The sequence below is a fragment of the Podarcis erhardii genome, assembly GCF_964252035.2.
Source record: "Podarcis erhardii genome assembly, chromosome: 13".
Lineage (NCBI taxonomy): Eukaryota > Metazoa > Chordata > Lepidosauria > Squamata > Lacertidae > Podarcis > Podarcis erhardii.
The window spans coordinates 4,220,072-4,234,555 of record NC_138502.1 but is presented as its reverse complement, the minus strand read 5'-3'; the positions used below and the strand labels follow the sequence as shown (position 1 = coordinate 4,234,555).

Below are 14,484 nucleotides of genomic sequence, written 5' to 3'. Positions count from 1 at the left end.
CTTAAGAGCTGTCCCATGGAATACGGAGCAAGTTTACTATCTCCTGCCCTGGAGGGTAGGACTCAATGGCTTCAAGTTACAAGAAAGGAGATTCCGACTAAACATTAGGAAGAACTTTCTGACAGTAAGAGCGGTTCAACAATGGAATGGACTCTCCTTCCTTGGAGGTTTTTAAGCAGAGGTTGGATGGCATCTGTCATGGATGCTTTAGTTGCGATTCCTCCATTGCAGGGAGTTAGTTTAGCTCTATGGTTCTAACTTTTCCATATTTGTCATTCCATCATGACCAACTCCAGAGTGACCCTCCAATTCACACCAGACAAAGTTTGCCATGGAAAAGCAATGTGGTAATGCCATGTTAAATGCCATAGTTAAAGCTATGATTTTCCCAGTAGTGATGTATGGAAGTGAGAGCTGAACCATAAAGAAGGCTCAGTTACAGATAGGTAGCCGTGTTGGTCTGCCATAGTCAAAACAAAAAAAATTCCTTCCAGTAGCACCTTAAAGACCAACTAAGTCAGTTCTTGGTATGAGCTTTCGTGTGCATGCACACTTCTTCAGATACACATGTGTATCTGAAGAAGTGTGCATGCACACGAAAGCTCATACCAAGAACTGACTTAGTTGGTCTTTAAGGTGCTACATAAAGAAGGCTGATCGCCCAAGAATGGATGCTTTTGAATTCTGGTGCTGGAGGAGACTCTTGAGAATCCCACAGACTGCAAGAAGATCAAACCTCTCCATTCTGAAGGAAATCAGCCCTGAGTGCTCACTGGAAGGACAGATCCTGAAGCTGAGGCTCCAATACTTTGGCCACCTCATGAGAAGAGAAGACTCCCTGGAAAAGCCCCTGGTGTTGGGAAAGATTGAGAGCACTAGGAGAAGGGGACGACAGAGGATGAGATGGTGGGACAGTGTTGTCGAAGCTACTAAGATGACTTTGACCAAGCTGCGGGAGGCAGTGAAAGACAGGAGTGCCTGGCGTGCTCTGGTCCATGGGGTCACAAGAGTTGGACACGACTAAATGACTAAACAACAACAACAATGCCATGTTACATGGGATGGGCTCGTTGTTCAGGAGCAGAGCCTCTGCTTGGCATGCAGAAGGCCCCAGGCTCAAAAATAGTCATACAGACAAGGAAAGGTAGGGGATGGGAGCTGGCCTGTCACCACCAATCCCTGCCCTTTATATACCTTCAGGGGTCATGTCCAGCATGCAATAGGGGGCAGCACGGCATATGACTTCCTGCATAATTATGGAGATACTGAAGACATCTCCCCGGAAAGAGCCTTTCCGCTCCAGGGATGGGTCTCGCAGTAGCTCGGGCGCTGTCCATAACCGGTCTAGAAGGGGGCATGAAAAACAAAAATCAAGCACTTTGAGGCGTCCCCCCCCCTCCATCATACCCAGCCTTCTCTGCCTCTCATTCCCTGCATCTGCAGGCATTCTCTATAGCTCCATCGGTCTGTTCCCTTTATTATGGATTCCCTCTCCAAATCTAACAAGGGGAGCAAAACCTGCAGCCTCCTCCAAGGCCAGCAGCAGATACTTCCTCGCTCCTCTCTTATTCAGCCACTGACTGCTTGAGACACAGCGGATGTGTGTACCTGAGTTCTGCAGCCCCTTGCTAAAAACCTGCTTCCAAAGTCCCTGTTAAAATTGCTGTGAATAAAGAGTGCAACTTGAAATGTTTGGGCACTGTTTCTCTACAGACACCTGAGATTCAGCCTCCTTTCATAACTTAGAAAATGCAGAGGTGGACGCAATCTTTGCTGCTATCTAAATTTCTGGTTGACAGGCCGGCAAAATCCCAGAGGGCTCTTTGCCGCTGATCTCTAATCTATATTGAACAATTCCGTGGAAAAACTGTGCCAGCCAGTAGAGCAATGTATGTCACTGCTTTTAAAAAGCATTTCATAGCAAGGAGCAGCAACGACACCTTCCCTGCTTAGCAAAGCTCTCTGCAACATACCCCAGACTTTGTATTTGCGTGTTTCCCTTCCCCTTCCCAGGTCCCAGCTTCCCCTGCTAACCCTCTGGGCTTGGTGTCTCTCGTGGGATCTTCTGGGCCTCCAACAGCTCGTTGTAGCCATGGTCAGTGACCTTGAGGACGAAGCGGCCATCCACCACGCAGTTCCGAGACTTCAGCCGCCCGTGTGGGAAGTCATGATGGTGGAGGTATTTCATCCCCTGGAGAGCAGAGGGAAGAAAGGGGAGAAGAGTCTGCTCACAGCTCCGCTCTATTGCTTGGATCTCCTGCCAAGAACAGCAGCACCCATTTCTCTCTTTCCTCCCTCCTACTGCCAGGACATCTTTGAAGCCAGCCTTTGCCAACCTGCTGCCCTCCAGATGTTTTGGACTGAAATCCCTACAGCTCGTCCACATTTCTGTTTGCCATGCCTAAAAAACATGGGTCCAGTATACCTGAAGGAGCGTCTCCACCCCCATCGTTCTGCCCGGACACTGAGGTCCAGCTCTGAGGGCCTTCTGGTGGTTCCCTCCCTGCGAGAAGCCAAGTTACAGGGAACCAGGCAGAGGGCCTTCTCCATAGTGGCACCCGCCCTGTGGAACACCCTCCCACCAGATGTCAAAGAGAAAAATAACTACCAGACTTTTAGAAGACATCTGAAGGTAGCCCTGTTTAGGGAAGCTTTTAATGTTTAATAGACTATTGTATTTTAATATTCTGTTGAAAGCCACCCAGAGTGGCTGGGGAAACCCAGTCAGATGGGTGGGGTATAAATAATATATTATTATTATTATTATTATTATTATTATTATTATTATTATTATCCAAGCAATTTCCCGCTTGCCCCATGCTTTCTAGGCACAGGTCTGAGCAGATTTGCCTTTGTCCTGCTATCCCCTAGAAAACCTGTGCTATCCCCACGGAAAACCCTATTGCCATTTGTTCCAGTTCAGCGATAAATGGTATATTTTCCCAGGGGAAAGGGGTAGGAAAAAGTAGGTGAGCTGCTAGGCTTTCTGGGGCTGATGGGAGCTGTAAAACAACTGGAGTACACCTGGTTGAGAAGACTGGTTCTAAGCCAATCCAGATGTTTTTGACAAATAGACCAGGAGGTTTGGGCAGCAGTGTCCAGCCTGCTGAACTGCGTAAGTTGGAAAACCCACAAAATTATTCCTATTACACTGCCCACCCACCTGTGGTGGATTCTCCCATATGATTCTGCCAACAAGTTTCCCTTGTGTTTATAGCACCTTGTTCTATAGAACACCTCTGACTTCTCTGTCAGGCAAGCAAGACCCCTGGATACTGCAAAATCCAGATGGATTGGGGAAGAGACACAGGTCAGCAGTAGAGTATCTGTTTGGCTTGTATACGGTCCCAGGTTCAGTTACTGGATGGGAATGTCACCACCTGCAACCCTGCTTGTGGACTTTCCCAGAGGCAACTGACTTGCCACAGCAAGAAGGAAGATGCTGGACAAAAAGGAACTGTGGTCTGATCCAGCAGGACTCTGCGGTTCAGTGGCGGAGCTTCATGCTCCGGCACCGGGGGGGGGGGGGGAAAGGCACCAGGCAGGGGCAGGGCTGGCGGGGGCAGGGCTGGCGCACATCCTGGGGGCGGGGCGCGCCGCCTGCAGGGGCAGGGCACCCAGCGGGGGCGGGGGGACAGCCGTGATGGTACCCTGCCGGGATCACGCTGCCGGGGGCGGTGCCCTCCCCCCCCCACTCCTCTTCCTCCACCAGTGCTGTGGTTTCTGTTATGTATTCAGTGGTCTGTGTTTGCTTGAGCTTCAGTCTGGACTAAGGATTCTGAGCTCCTGTGTTCTGATTCAATACACGACGTCCAGTCACAGAACATTTCAGGATTTTGGCTTCTGCCATTGGCCCTTGAACTCTGAGTCGTGATTCGCAGCGTGGAAGTTTAGACAGCCAATCACATTGGGAGGGGGAGTGGCCCAGGCCTTCAGAAATGTATATAAGCAGTTGCTTTGCCCGTTTCCCAATTATGTGGTTCTTGCTGTTATCACTGTGCCTTGCCTTGTGGGAACCCACATACACTTCAGTTTCCTTTCCTGTTCCCATCAGAGATGTCCTGCTCCTCTTCCTAGGATGGGTAAATCCCCTTCGTGCCAAGTTCCCAGCCTGGCATTACCTACCCACTCAGATCCCAAAAACCAGATCGCTAGATCCCTCTCCCCCAAGCACCTTAATAAGGTCTAGCAGCAAGGACGACTTGAACATCCAGTCCAGCTTCATGTCCTCGTTATTGAGTAGATCCTCAAGGCTGCCACGTGTGCAGTGCTCTGAGACCACGGCAAAGATCCCACAGTCATGGAAGAAGCCAAGGAAAAGGTTGACATTTTCGTGTCGCAGGTCCCGGAGCTGAAGGTGAGGGGAAGTAACAAGAATGGAGGGATGAGAGAAAGAAGCCCAGTAGAGGGCGCTGTACATAGTCCTAGTGGTCAGGTTGGGAATTGCACTGGTGTGATTGCCTCACCCACTGAAGCAGCAGGGACCCCCAGTGGCCACAGAGAGTAGTGCAAGAGCACTAACCTTTAAGAATGCTGTTTTGGTGGCAGGTTTGATTTCAGTGTGCTTTTCGCCTGGGAATTTCTTCAGCCATACCCAGTCACCCTGGGAAGGAAAACAAGGGAGGGCATGAATGTTCACCCTCTTAAGATAATGCATCTGAAAGAAGGAAGACAGAAACCCTCCCCACAGCCTGAAAGGCTCACAGAAGGAAGGGGAAAGAGGTAAATATATATGCATTTAAGCAAGAGGAGTGGAGAGTGAAGCAAGGAATTAACAGAACACAACCCCAGAGAGACCAGGAAAGGCAAATTGGCCCAGCCAAGCTAACAGGGACCTCTTAACCCCTGAGAGAAAGAAAACAGCAAGGCAAAGGGGTCTTGCAAAGTAACAGCAAAGCAATGATCTCATGCTCTCAAATTCTTCACAGACTGAGACTACCAGGGTACAACCTCCATTCCACAAGATCTTCAGGCACCTTGCTCAAAGTGCCCCACATCAGGTGAGGTGCAGTGGGTGGGTATAGTAGACAGGGCATTTTGGGTGGTATGGAATTCCCTCCCTGGAGAAGTTCGCTTTTATTTCTCCAGGCCTTTTAAGGTGCAATCCTTATGCTGGAGTGAAGCTGATGGAGGGGCTTTAGGATTCATTTTGGCAGAATGCCAGATCCAGTAGCGGAATGCCAGATAGGCCACTGTTGTGACAAATACACCAATATGCTGACGGTGGAATGGCCAAAATGGGATGGAGTCATAGGTGGGGTGTGGGCACCATGGGGGTAAGAAGACGTAGACTGTATCCAGTACGCCTTCAATTCCCTATGGCTGTAACCTGGCCAATGGTGGAAGTTTGCTGTGTTCCACCCAAGACCTGATGCAAATAATTTCCTCCCCTTTTACTGCAACCAGGGGTGGAGGGGAATAAAAACTAGCCCTGTGTCCTTGACCACAAGGACTACATTGCCACGGCAGAGCGTATGGTGTAACTCCAACACCCAATGTCAGCACAACACTGCCAGGATATAATCCCCACACAGGGAGACCATAACTCAGATGGCAGGGAGTGTAGCAGGGGGCTTCATCTTTCTGGTTCACGTTGTGCATGCTTAGTACCCACAGGAGGGAATTCTGGTGCAGGGGGCTATAAGGAAAGGGGCACTTTGTGCAAAAAGTGGGGAGTACTTGCATCCCAAGAACACATGTGATCTGAAGTATGTTGCTAAAACTTCTCCTACAACCCTCAGGAAGACCAGGACAGGGAATCCTGCACAGGTGAGCCAGGGAAAGTTTGGGAAGTGGAAGACGCTTGCTGCTATTCAGCCTTTGCCAACCTGGTGCCCTTCAGATGTTTTGGACTACAACTCAATTCAAAAAAAGGTTGTTGAGGCAAGAGTTAACCTCTGGCACAAGCCATGCCTGGTTATTCGTCAGCAAGACTTGTCCTTCTGCATCAGACTTCCCTAAACTGGTGCCTAGTGGGGCTTGTAATCCAAAATAAATGGATGGCGCCAGCTTGTGGGTGGCTGGTACCATGTGCAACTGCTGAAACTGTCTCCTCCCATCCCCTCACCCCTTTGCCACTGTGTCTTACCTGAACTACATGGCTTCGACAGTCTTCCTTCCCTGCTCACCTGCGGAAATAGCAGGTGGGCAGGATTTCCCTGCATGCTCTCTTTTGGCAAGAGCCAGGGATGCCAGCCATAGTCACTGCTGGCCAACGAATTATGCTCCCTTCCTGCCTCACAGGAACCACACCCCAGATGCATGGAGCAGGACAAACAGGGGGAAGGAGTACGGTCCCGATCACTGCAGTCTCCCCCTTAATGACACAGTGGAGAGGAAGGCAGAGGCATGAGCGGAGGCAGGGCTGCATTTGCACATGGCCCCACTCCCTCTTCTCTCTTTGACTGTGTATACATTGAAATGCAGCTACATCGTTCTTTTCCTCAATTCAGACTGAAGCTAGTTTGCAGGGAAATCTATCAAAACACAGTATTTCATAAGAAATGATGGAATATACCGTATTTTTTGCTCTATAAGACTCACTTTTTCCCTCCTAAAAAGTAAGGGGGAATGTGTGTGCGTCTTATGGAGCGAATGCAGGCTGCGCAGCTATCCCAGAAGCCAGAACAGCAAGAGGGATTGATGCTTTCACTGTGCAGCGATCCCTCTTGCTGTTCTGGCTTCTGAGATTCAGAATATTATTTTTTTCTTGTTTTCCTCCTCCAAAAACTAGGTGCGTCTTGTGGTCTGGTGCGTCTTATAGAGCGAAAAATACAGTATATGGATCGCAGCTAATGTTTTGTGTCCACCACTTCCCAAATCAGTGTTGGGAGCGCACAGGATGCAATCTTACACTCCCTTCACAAGGCAAAGATACAGGATCCATCCTACTCCCTGTTCTGTGGAGGCCAGGAGGCAGTCCCACAGTGAATAAGTCTGTGCACATGCTCCCATTTACTCTGCATCCACAGCAATTCCACTGCTGGTTTGGGAAGCCGTGCAAACAGGAAATCCACACCTATCCTCAAAATTTGGTGGGTCAGGATCTGCTAGACCTGTCTTTTATTTGCATAAATGTATTTGGCTTGATTTTCTTTATGTTTTTATTGTGTTTACTGCAATTGGTTTAAGTCCTTCTACTGTGTTTGTAAATATCTGTAAGTCATTTGTATGAGGAAATCAACTAAATAATAATAATAATGGTAATATCCTGCCATTTCTTATGAAATATTGCATTTTTATACATTTTACCTTAAACCAGCTTTGCTCTGAATTGCAGATATATAGACAGATAGGTGATATAGATAGATGATAGATAGATAGATAGATAGATAGATAGATAGATAGATAGATAGATGATAGATATAGAAATAGATATATAGATATATAGGTGACCTAGCCACATTTTAAGCAGGTAATATGCACACAGTCCAACTTGTGAACTACATCACATGAGACCCTTGGCCTCCCAACCTGTGAATTTAGCACAAGGCAATCATCGCACCACCCTTTCCCATCTCCCAGGTCTACCCCATGGAACAAAAAAGGGAGGATTTAAAAAGAAATTTTGTTAATCAGCAGTGCTTCTAAGGTCGCTATGGCATATGTTTGAGTACTAATCAAAATACCTTGCTACTACCTTGCCCTGCCCCTCCTCAGGATAGAGGTTTGCCAAGCCAGCATGCATTGTGTGATCCTGCTAAGACATTTGGTTTCCCACAGCCAGATTCTCAGGTCACAGAGGCAGAAATGGGAGCTGGAAGCCATTTGGATTCGCCACACTCAATGGTAATCCCCCTCTAAAGTCTTCCAGTAGTCAATTAAACAATATTACTTTCCCCACCTTCTAAAAATCTTACAACAAAATAATTCAGGAATGGGATTAATAATTATTCCCCATAACCAACTTACATTTTTTAAAATAAATAAATAAAACAACTTCTTTTATTTAAAAAAAATATGTAGCATTCCTTGTTATTTTCAGTAGTAAAGTCTTTCCTTCCTTCTACAGTATTTCTAAGCAAACCTCCACAATAACCATTCCAAGGACACCAGAAAGGTCTTCTAGGTAAACCAGCAAAATAACACTGAGTTGGTGCACTAACAGATGTGCGGCTCTCTAGGAACCAATTTTGTTACAAGGTAATTTGCAAAACGAGGCAAGGAAATTTGCAGAAAAAGGAGGGGGCAGGGGAAGGCTTTTGAAGCACTCGTGGGATTAGGATGTAGCCAGCCATCCTGCAAAGCCGGAAACAAACAAAAAGCTTGTTTAGGCCCCTGTGTGCTACAGAACAGAAGGTGTCTGCTTAGTCACACGCCTTAGCCGTTCTTGTATGAAGCAAAGACTGGGCGGAGGGGGGGGCAGTCTGGTTTTTACATCAAAACCTCCCTATGGAATTTACCTGCCCAGATTACTGGCAGGGAGGAAAAGACAGGGTGGGGGCAAGTTTGTCTCCTATCACCTGCACACTCCCTTTCGTTTACAAATTTCACATCTCTTTTGCACACGCGCATGCACACACACACACACACAGAGAGAGAGAGAGAGAGAGAGAGAGGAATCCTCTGCACACTAGGGGAAAATATCTTAGGTACTGTATGATTTCTATGTTCAGAAGCTGTCGCCAGTAATTTAAATTAAGCAATATATTCCATCCCTGAAAATATTCGTAAGAATTGAGGCGGCAACATTTAAGTTGCATTTACTAATCTTAGATGAAACTGTTTAATCAAGTGAAAAGGCAGCTATGATTAAATCAGGCAACACTTTCTTTTTAATAGGTTGAACATTTCAATATCCACACACAACTTTCACTTTGCACCTGGAGGGAATTCCTCTTCTAATAGCATGCCTGTTGAGACCAGTATATGTAAGATGAAGGATAGCAGACTAATCAAATAAGTTGTAGTGTACTGATTAAATCTGCACACATTTGCAAGTGTGTGCAGATTTAATCAGTCGGTTACAACTTATTTGATTAGTGAGCTAAGATTGCATTAAAGGGTGTGACAGCACTGTTAAGAATGGAATCATCTATGCTGGTCATAGGTTGTAGGTTTGGGCCTGTATTTCACAGCCAAGGCCGGCCCACCCATGAGGGGGTGAAGTGACCCCCTCCCTCAGGCGGCAGAATCCACAGGGGCAGCAGGTACCAAGGTGGATCTCATATCCTCCAACATTTCTCCAGTGGAAATAAGGACATCCTATTTCATAATAATGCGAATAATTTTATTACTTGTACCCCACCCATCTGCTTGGGTTTCTCCAGCAACTCTGGACGGCTTCCAACATATATAAAAAAATCACACGTTAAAACAACTTCCATATAGAGGGCTGCCTTCAGATGTTTTCTAATTACTTATCTCCTCGGCTCGAAAGTTGTATAACTGTACGCCCTCCAACATTTCTCTGATGATAACAGGGACATCCTAAGGAAAAGCGGGTCTTTCCAGGATCAAATCAGAAACTGGGATGACTTCTTTAAATCCAGGACTGTCCCTGGAAAACAGGGACACTTGAAGGGTCTAGACCCTTGTTACTGATGTGAATCTTCACCTACCCCTCCTTCCTTGGAAGGGAGGGGGCACCATTTGGTGGTTCACATCAGGTGCTAAGATGTCTTGGCCTCGTCCAAGGCAGAAAAAGATGCTACATGGAGTTGGACTGAAGAGGTTACCTGATCAGAGGAAGCATGTGAGAGATCTGCGTTGGCTCCCAGTATGTTTCCAAGCACAATTCAAAGTGTTGGTGCTGACCTTTAAAGCCCTAAAGGGCCTCGGTCCTGTATACCTGAAGGAGCGTCTCCATCCCCATCATTCTACCCGGACGCTGAGGTCCAGCTCCAAGGGCCTTCTGGCGGTTCCCTCATTGCGAGAAGTGAGGTTACAGGGAACCAGACAGAGGGCCTTCTTGGTAGTAGGAACCCTGTGGAACGCCCTCCCTTCAGATGTGAAGGAAATAAGCAGCTATCCTATCTTTAAAAGACATCTGAAGGCAGCCCTGTTCAGGGAAGTTTTTAATATTTAACGCTGTACTGTTTTTAACACTTGATTGGGAGCCGCCCAGAGTGGCTGGGGAGGCTCAGCCAGATGGGCGGGGTATAAATTTATTATTATTATTATTATTATTATTATTATTATTATTATTATTATTATTTGTAGTTGTGCTTAAGCCCCATACAACAACTCATTTGTAAATTAAGCACTTCACCTATAATCTCTCTCTCTCTCTCTCTCTCTCTCTCTCTCTCTCTCTCACACACACACACACACACACACACACAATATTTTTTCCAGCAAGCCACCAATCTGAACCTGTTTTCTATCTCCCATTTCAATCCTTGCCAATACCTTCTCCCCAGAGGAGGAAGGATGGCCTGCAAGTAGGGAGTGGGGTGGGGAATGAAGTAACAAGTGCCATAGCCAACTTTTTTCCTCCTCTCATTTTTGAGAGGAGGGAAAAAAACCCCCTAACACAACAGAATGCATGAGAGCTAAAAAGGTCAAGTGAGGGGAGGGTGTAAAAACCAAACTGAAAGGCAGAGCAGACTGGCAAAAAGGCACAACTTAAAAGGGCCTTTTGCCAAACGGGACTTACCTGGACCGCGGCTATTACGCCTTGGCTGTTAAACAAAAGGAGGAGCAAGGGGACTTGGCTGGTGAATTTTGGCTTGTCCTCGCCCTAAGGATAGCAGGAAGCAGGCGGTCAAAAATAAATGATGCTGGTGGTGGGTGGAAGAGGGTGGGGGGGAAGAAAGGGAGGGCAAAACCCAGAAGGACAGGTGTATGAACTGGGGTAGGGTGCTCCTTCAACCCTCTCTCTCTCAGCTGGGCCTGATCAGTGGGAATTCATAATTACAAGGGTGCCTCTGAACATGTGCTAAGTACATTTCCATGACAACCTGCCCCACCCTCCAACAAGCAATGCTGGAGATGGGAGCAATGGGCTTCTCAGACAGACATGCTGCAGATTCAAACCCCTCTTCAGGGATTAAATACTGAACTCTCTCAGCAAACTGTAGGATGGGAACCAGGTGAGTAGAGCTGTGGGGCCGGGGAAGGCAGCAGTGACCTGGAGAAGATGGGGGCACTTACAGTGGCAAGCACACAGTGACAGTGCCCTGGCTAGGCTCATAAGGATCATTAAAGATGCCTTGGGGTTTTGCACAAAAACACACTGGTGTCAGAGCAGACTTAAGGATCCTTGTGTGGGGCAGTGCTACCACCCCAGAGAGATTGTGGGGAGAGGGAAGGTATAGCCTCTCAGCTGTGTTCACTTAAGCCACATTCACACCAGGTATTTAAAGCACCACTTGAAACAGTGGTGGCTTCCCCCAAAGAATTCTGGGAGTTGTAGTTTGTTAACCATTCCCAGAATGGTTTAGCGATCAGCCCCTCTTCTTGGGGAACTCTGGGAATGGTAACTCTGTGGGAGGAAAAGCATTCTCCGGACAACTCTCAGCACCTCCCAGAATTCTTTGTGGTGGGGGAACCATGACTGCTTAAAGTGGTATCCTAGTGCTTTAATTCATATGCTGTGAACATGACCTTTACAGGAATTAGCATGGACTTGGGGCAGAGCACCACAGACCCCAGGGCTGGATTATGGCCAACAGGGAAACAACTGCTTCTAAGAGAAGGGCCTGTCGCCACGGCTTCCTGGTTTCCTAGCAACAGCCTCCCTGCCATGACCAGAGGGGTCGCAACCCTAGCCTCTGTAACATCCCAATCATGAGCCCAATAAATGTGGTTGAGTACTGAGGCGGGAAGGAGGGGATGCCCAGCCACACATCACTTCCTGGCCAATACGGTGCAGGAAAAGGTGATGAATTGGGGGACGGGGGAGCAAGCAAGGTCTCCAGGGAGCAGGGAGCAGTGCCGGCAAGCAGAGCCACGCTGAGATCAGTGGCGGGAACTGCAGGAATCAGCGAGGTCACCCTTCACAGAGGGATGGACCTGGGCATGCTCCCTGAACAGGTAAGCCCCTCCAGCCCCCTACTGCTGAGCCAGTGGCAGCCAACAGCCCCTCACCAGTCACTGAATGTGGGGTTGCTGTGCTTCGCTCACTTTCTTTTTACAGGGCATCCACACTACGCCGCAGCTGAGGAGTGGAGCATCTGCTTTGCATGGGCAAAGGCCCAGGTTCTAGCTGCAATGGCATTTCTCACTATAGCCAGCTTCCTATGGCGTCCTGGGTTTTGCCCATAGTTCTCCTGTGTCTTCCTGTGACCTCAGGAAGGCCTACTTTTTTTTTCTTTCAAAAAGAGGCATTCATGCTTTTCACACTACTTTTCTGACTTAAAAAAGAAAGGTGGGGTTTTGTCATGGGCATTAATCAGGCAACTGAACCTACCATACCTCAGCCTTTTGCAACGGGCAACATTGTTAAATCCTTGTTTGTTTTTGAACTCATTCTTTTAATTAGTGTCAAAATGCTTTTCTAGCTATGTTTTCCTTAAAATATAAATACCAGTACTGTGCTACAACCCCCCATGACGCTATATTAAAAATATTTTTTTTAAAAAAAGTATTTCATTTTGACAAATATCAGCACAGCGTAAAACTTCTCATAAGAAGTAATGCAGTTGAGAGCAACAGTCATTTACATTTTCAAAGCACATCACATTTCATGTCAGCTGTAATTATTCAATAATTTAATTTTAAAATTATAGCCAGAAAAGCCCTTCAGAACTAATTAAAAGAGCAATTTTTTGGGGGGGGGGGTTATAAAATGTCTCCCACCACAAGGGTCATACTGAGTGTGTTCTGAGCTTCAAATGACACGCCTACCGTGTGGACAGGGCATAATAGGATGTACACAAAGAAAAGGCACAATATTCCAGGTGGTGGAGGAAAGTCAGTTGCAATTCCGCTTGTAGCGTACAACGGAAGAGCAATGATGGGATTGTGGCAGGAGTCACCAATCAGGAAGCAGCCTCAGCCTCTCAAAATGGCACCCGTCTTGACAGGAAGTGGGCATGGCTGGAAAATGTAAAATGGCAAGGACCCTGGGAGGATATATTTCAAAACAAAACACCGTTATATAAAGGTGAAGGGAGATTCAGCAGTGCCAATGAAAAAGGATGTGTGTGGAAAAGAACTGTTTAGAATGAGAGGAAAGGAGATGGCTTGGCGTCACCATCAAAACCCGCCACCCAATTTTAGTGCATTCTTTCCAGCCTCCACCCATCCGCAATGATGATATCAGTGCTGGCACTGCCCCAGGAAAGGCTGCTGGCAAGAACACCATCTGCGCCTCCTGAGGAAACGGCTTTGCACCACCCACTAGTAACTGGGAAAGAGGGAGGGTGCAGGACTAGGAACTGTGAAGGAGGGGACATGCTTTTACCTCAACCACAGCCATGTTGCTGTTTTCTGCATTTGCGGCCACACTCTTGAGGCTTTTCATGTCCGACATACTCTTTCGACTGTCGTCCATTTTCTGGGGGGATGAAGAGGAGAGGAGAACCATGAACTAAGGAACAGCTTTCTTATTCTTAACTTGGAGCTTTATCATACAGTAATGACCCTTGGCCAATACCGCAACCCTCTAACATGGCATCTGCATTCTCAAACAGTTCTGGCCTGACCATCATACCCATCCAACGTCTGAAGGCGAGAATCTGCTCCTACATAACCAAAGACAGCAGTCCTTTCTGTCCACTGTCCTTTATTCCAGTTGTAGAAACCTTGAGTATTACTATTACTCGCATTGCCCATTTTGATCCCTCTCTGACTTAGCAGCGCTCCGTCTTGCCAGCCTCTCCTTAGTCTCCTCAATGGTCCCTCCCACAGAGACAAACTCCTCACCTTCTTGCTGTTCTGGGTATGGATGAAGGTCAAGTCATCCATGGTGAGGACAATCTTGTCGGGCCCCTTCATTAGCTGGGCATGCTGAAACTGCCGCCTGTGAGAATCAACAACACGAGCACAGCAGAAATAAAAAATGGTTGTTCGTAAAGATAAAGCAGCACGGGGAGGTCCCAAAATCCGAAATGTCAGCTGTCCAGCAGACCTAGTCACCAGGGGTGTTTGCGTAACTCACCTGAGATGGAAAGCAAGGGCAGCTCCACCCACCATCAAGCAGATAGCCAGGAGGAATATGAGAAGGATAAAACCAGCATTCACCCCTGAAGGAGAAGGAGAAGAGTATTACCACTGGGGACCACTTCCAGGAACCAGGCTTGAGAGGTTATTTCCAGCTCCATCAACATCTCCTCCTAGTCACATAAGGGGAGTTCCATGCAAAATATCTCCACCCACCCACTGTAGTATTACAAATCCTGACAGAGATGCCTTTTGCCTTCTTCCCCGACTTTCCTTGTCTTCTCTTCCCTGCATGACTTTACCATAAGACACCCAAGCCTATAAAATCAACAGCTCCTTTCTCCCCTTCCTAAAGCGCCATTATGGGCGCTGTGATCTCACCCCCAAAAAAGCACGTCCTTAGGGACTGCGATCTCACACAGGTCATGTGATTCACGC

General features: G+C 47.4%; 1 protein-coding gene across 3 annotated transcripts in view; it reads right to left on the bottom strand.

Moving 5' to 3' along the window:
• Window positions 1–14,484, bottom strand: part of GUCY2D (guanylate cyclase 2D, retinal) — a 129,264-nt gene that overhangs the window by 11,009 nt on the left and 103,771 nt on the right. For all 3 annotated transcript variants that reach the window (XM_081835615.1, XM_081835616.1, XM_081835617.1), the window contains 8 exons: window positions 14,045–14,129; window positions 13,810–13,906; window positions 13,349–13,441; window positions 10,598–10,681; window positions 4,523–4,603; window positions 4,175–4,351; window positions 2,035–2,191; window positions 1,195–1,344 (listed from right to left, as the gene is read on the bottom strand). In XM_081835615.1, the coding sequence (XP_081691741.1) occupies window positions 1,195–1,344; window positions 2,035–2,191; window positions 4,175–4,351; window positions 4,523–4,603; window positions 10,598–10,681; window positions 13,349–13,441; window positions 13,810–13,906; window positions 14,045–14,129 (924 nt within the window). The remainder of the gene's footprint in view (window positions 1–1,194; window positions 1,345–2,034; window positions 2,192–4,174; window positions 4,352–4,522; window positions 4,604–10,597; window positions 10,682–13,348; window positions 13,442–13,809; window positions 13,907–14,044; window positions 14,130–14,484) is intronic.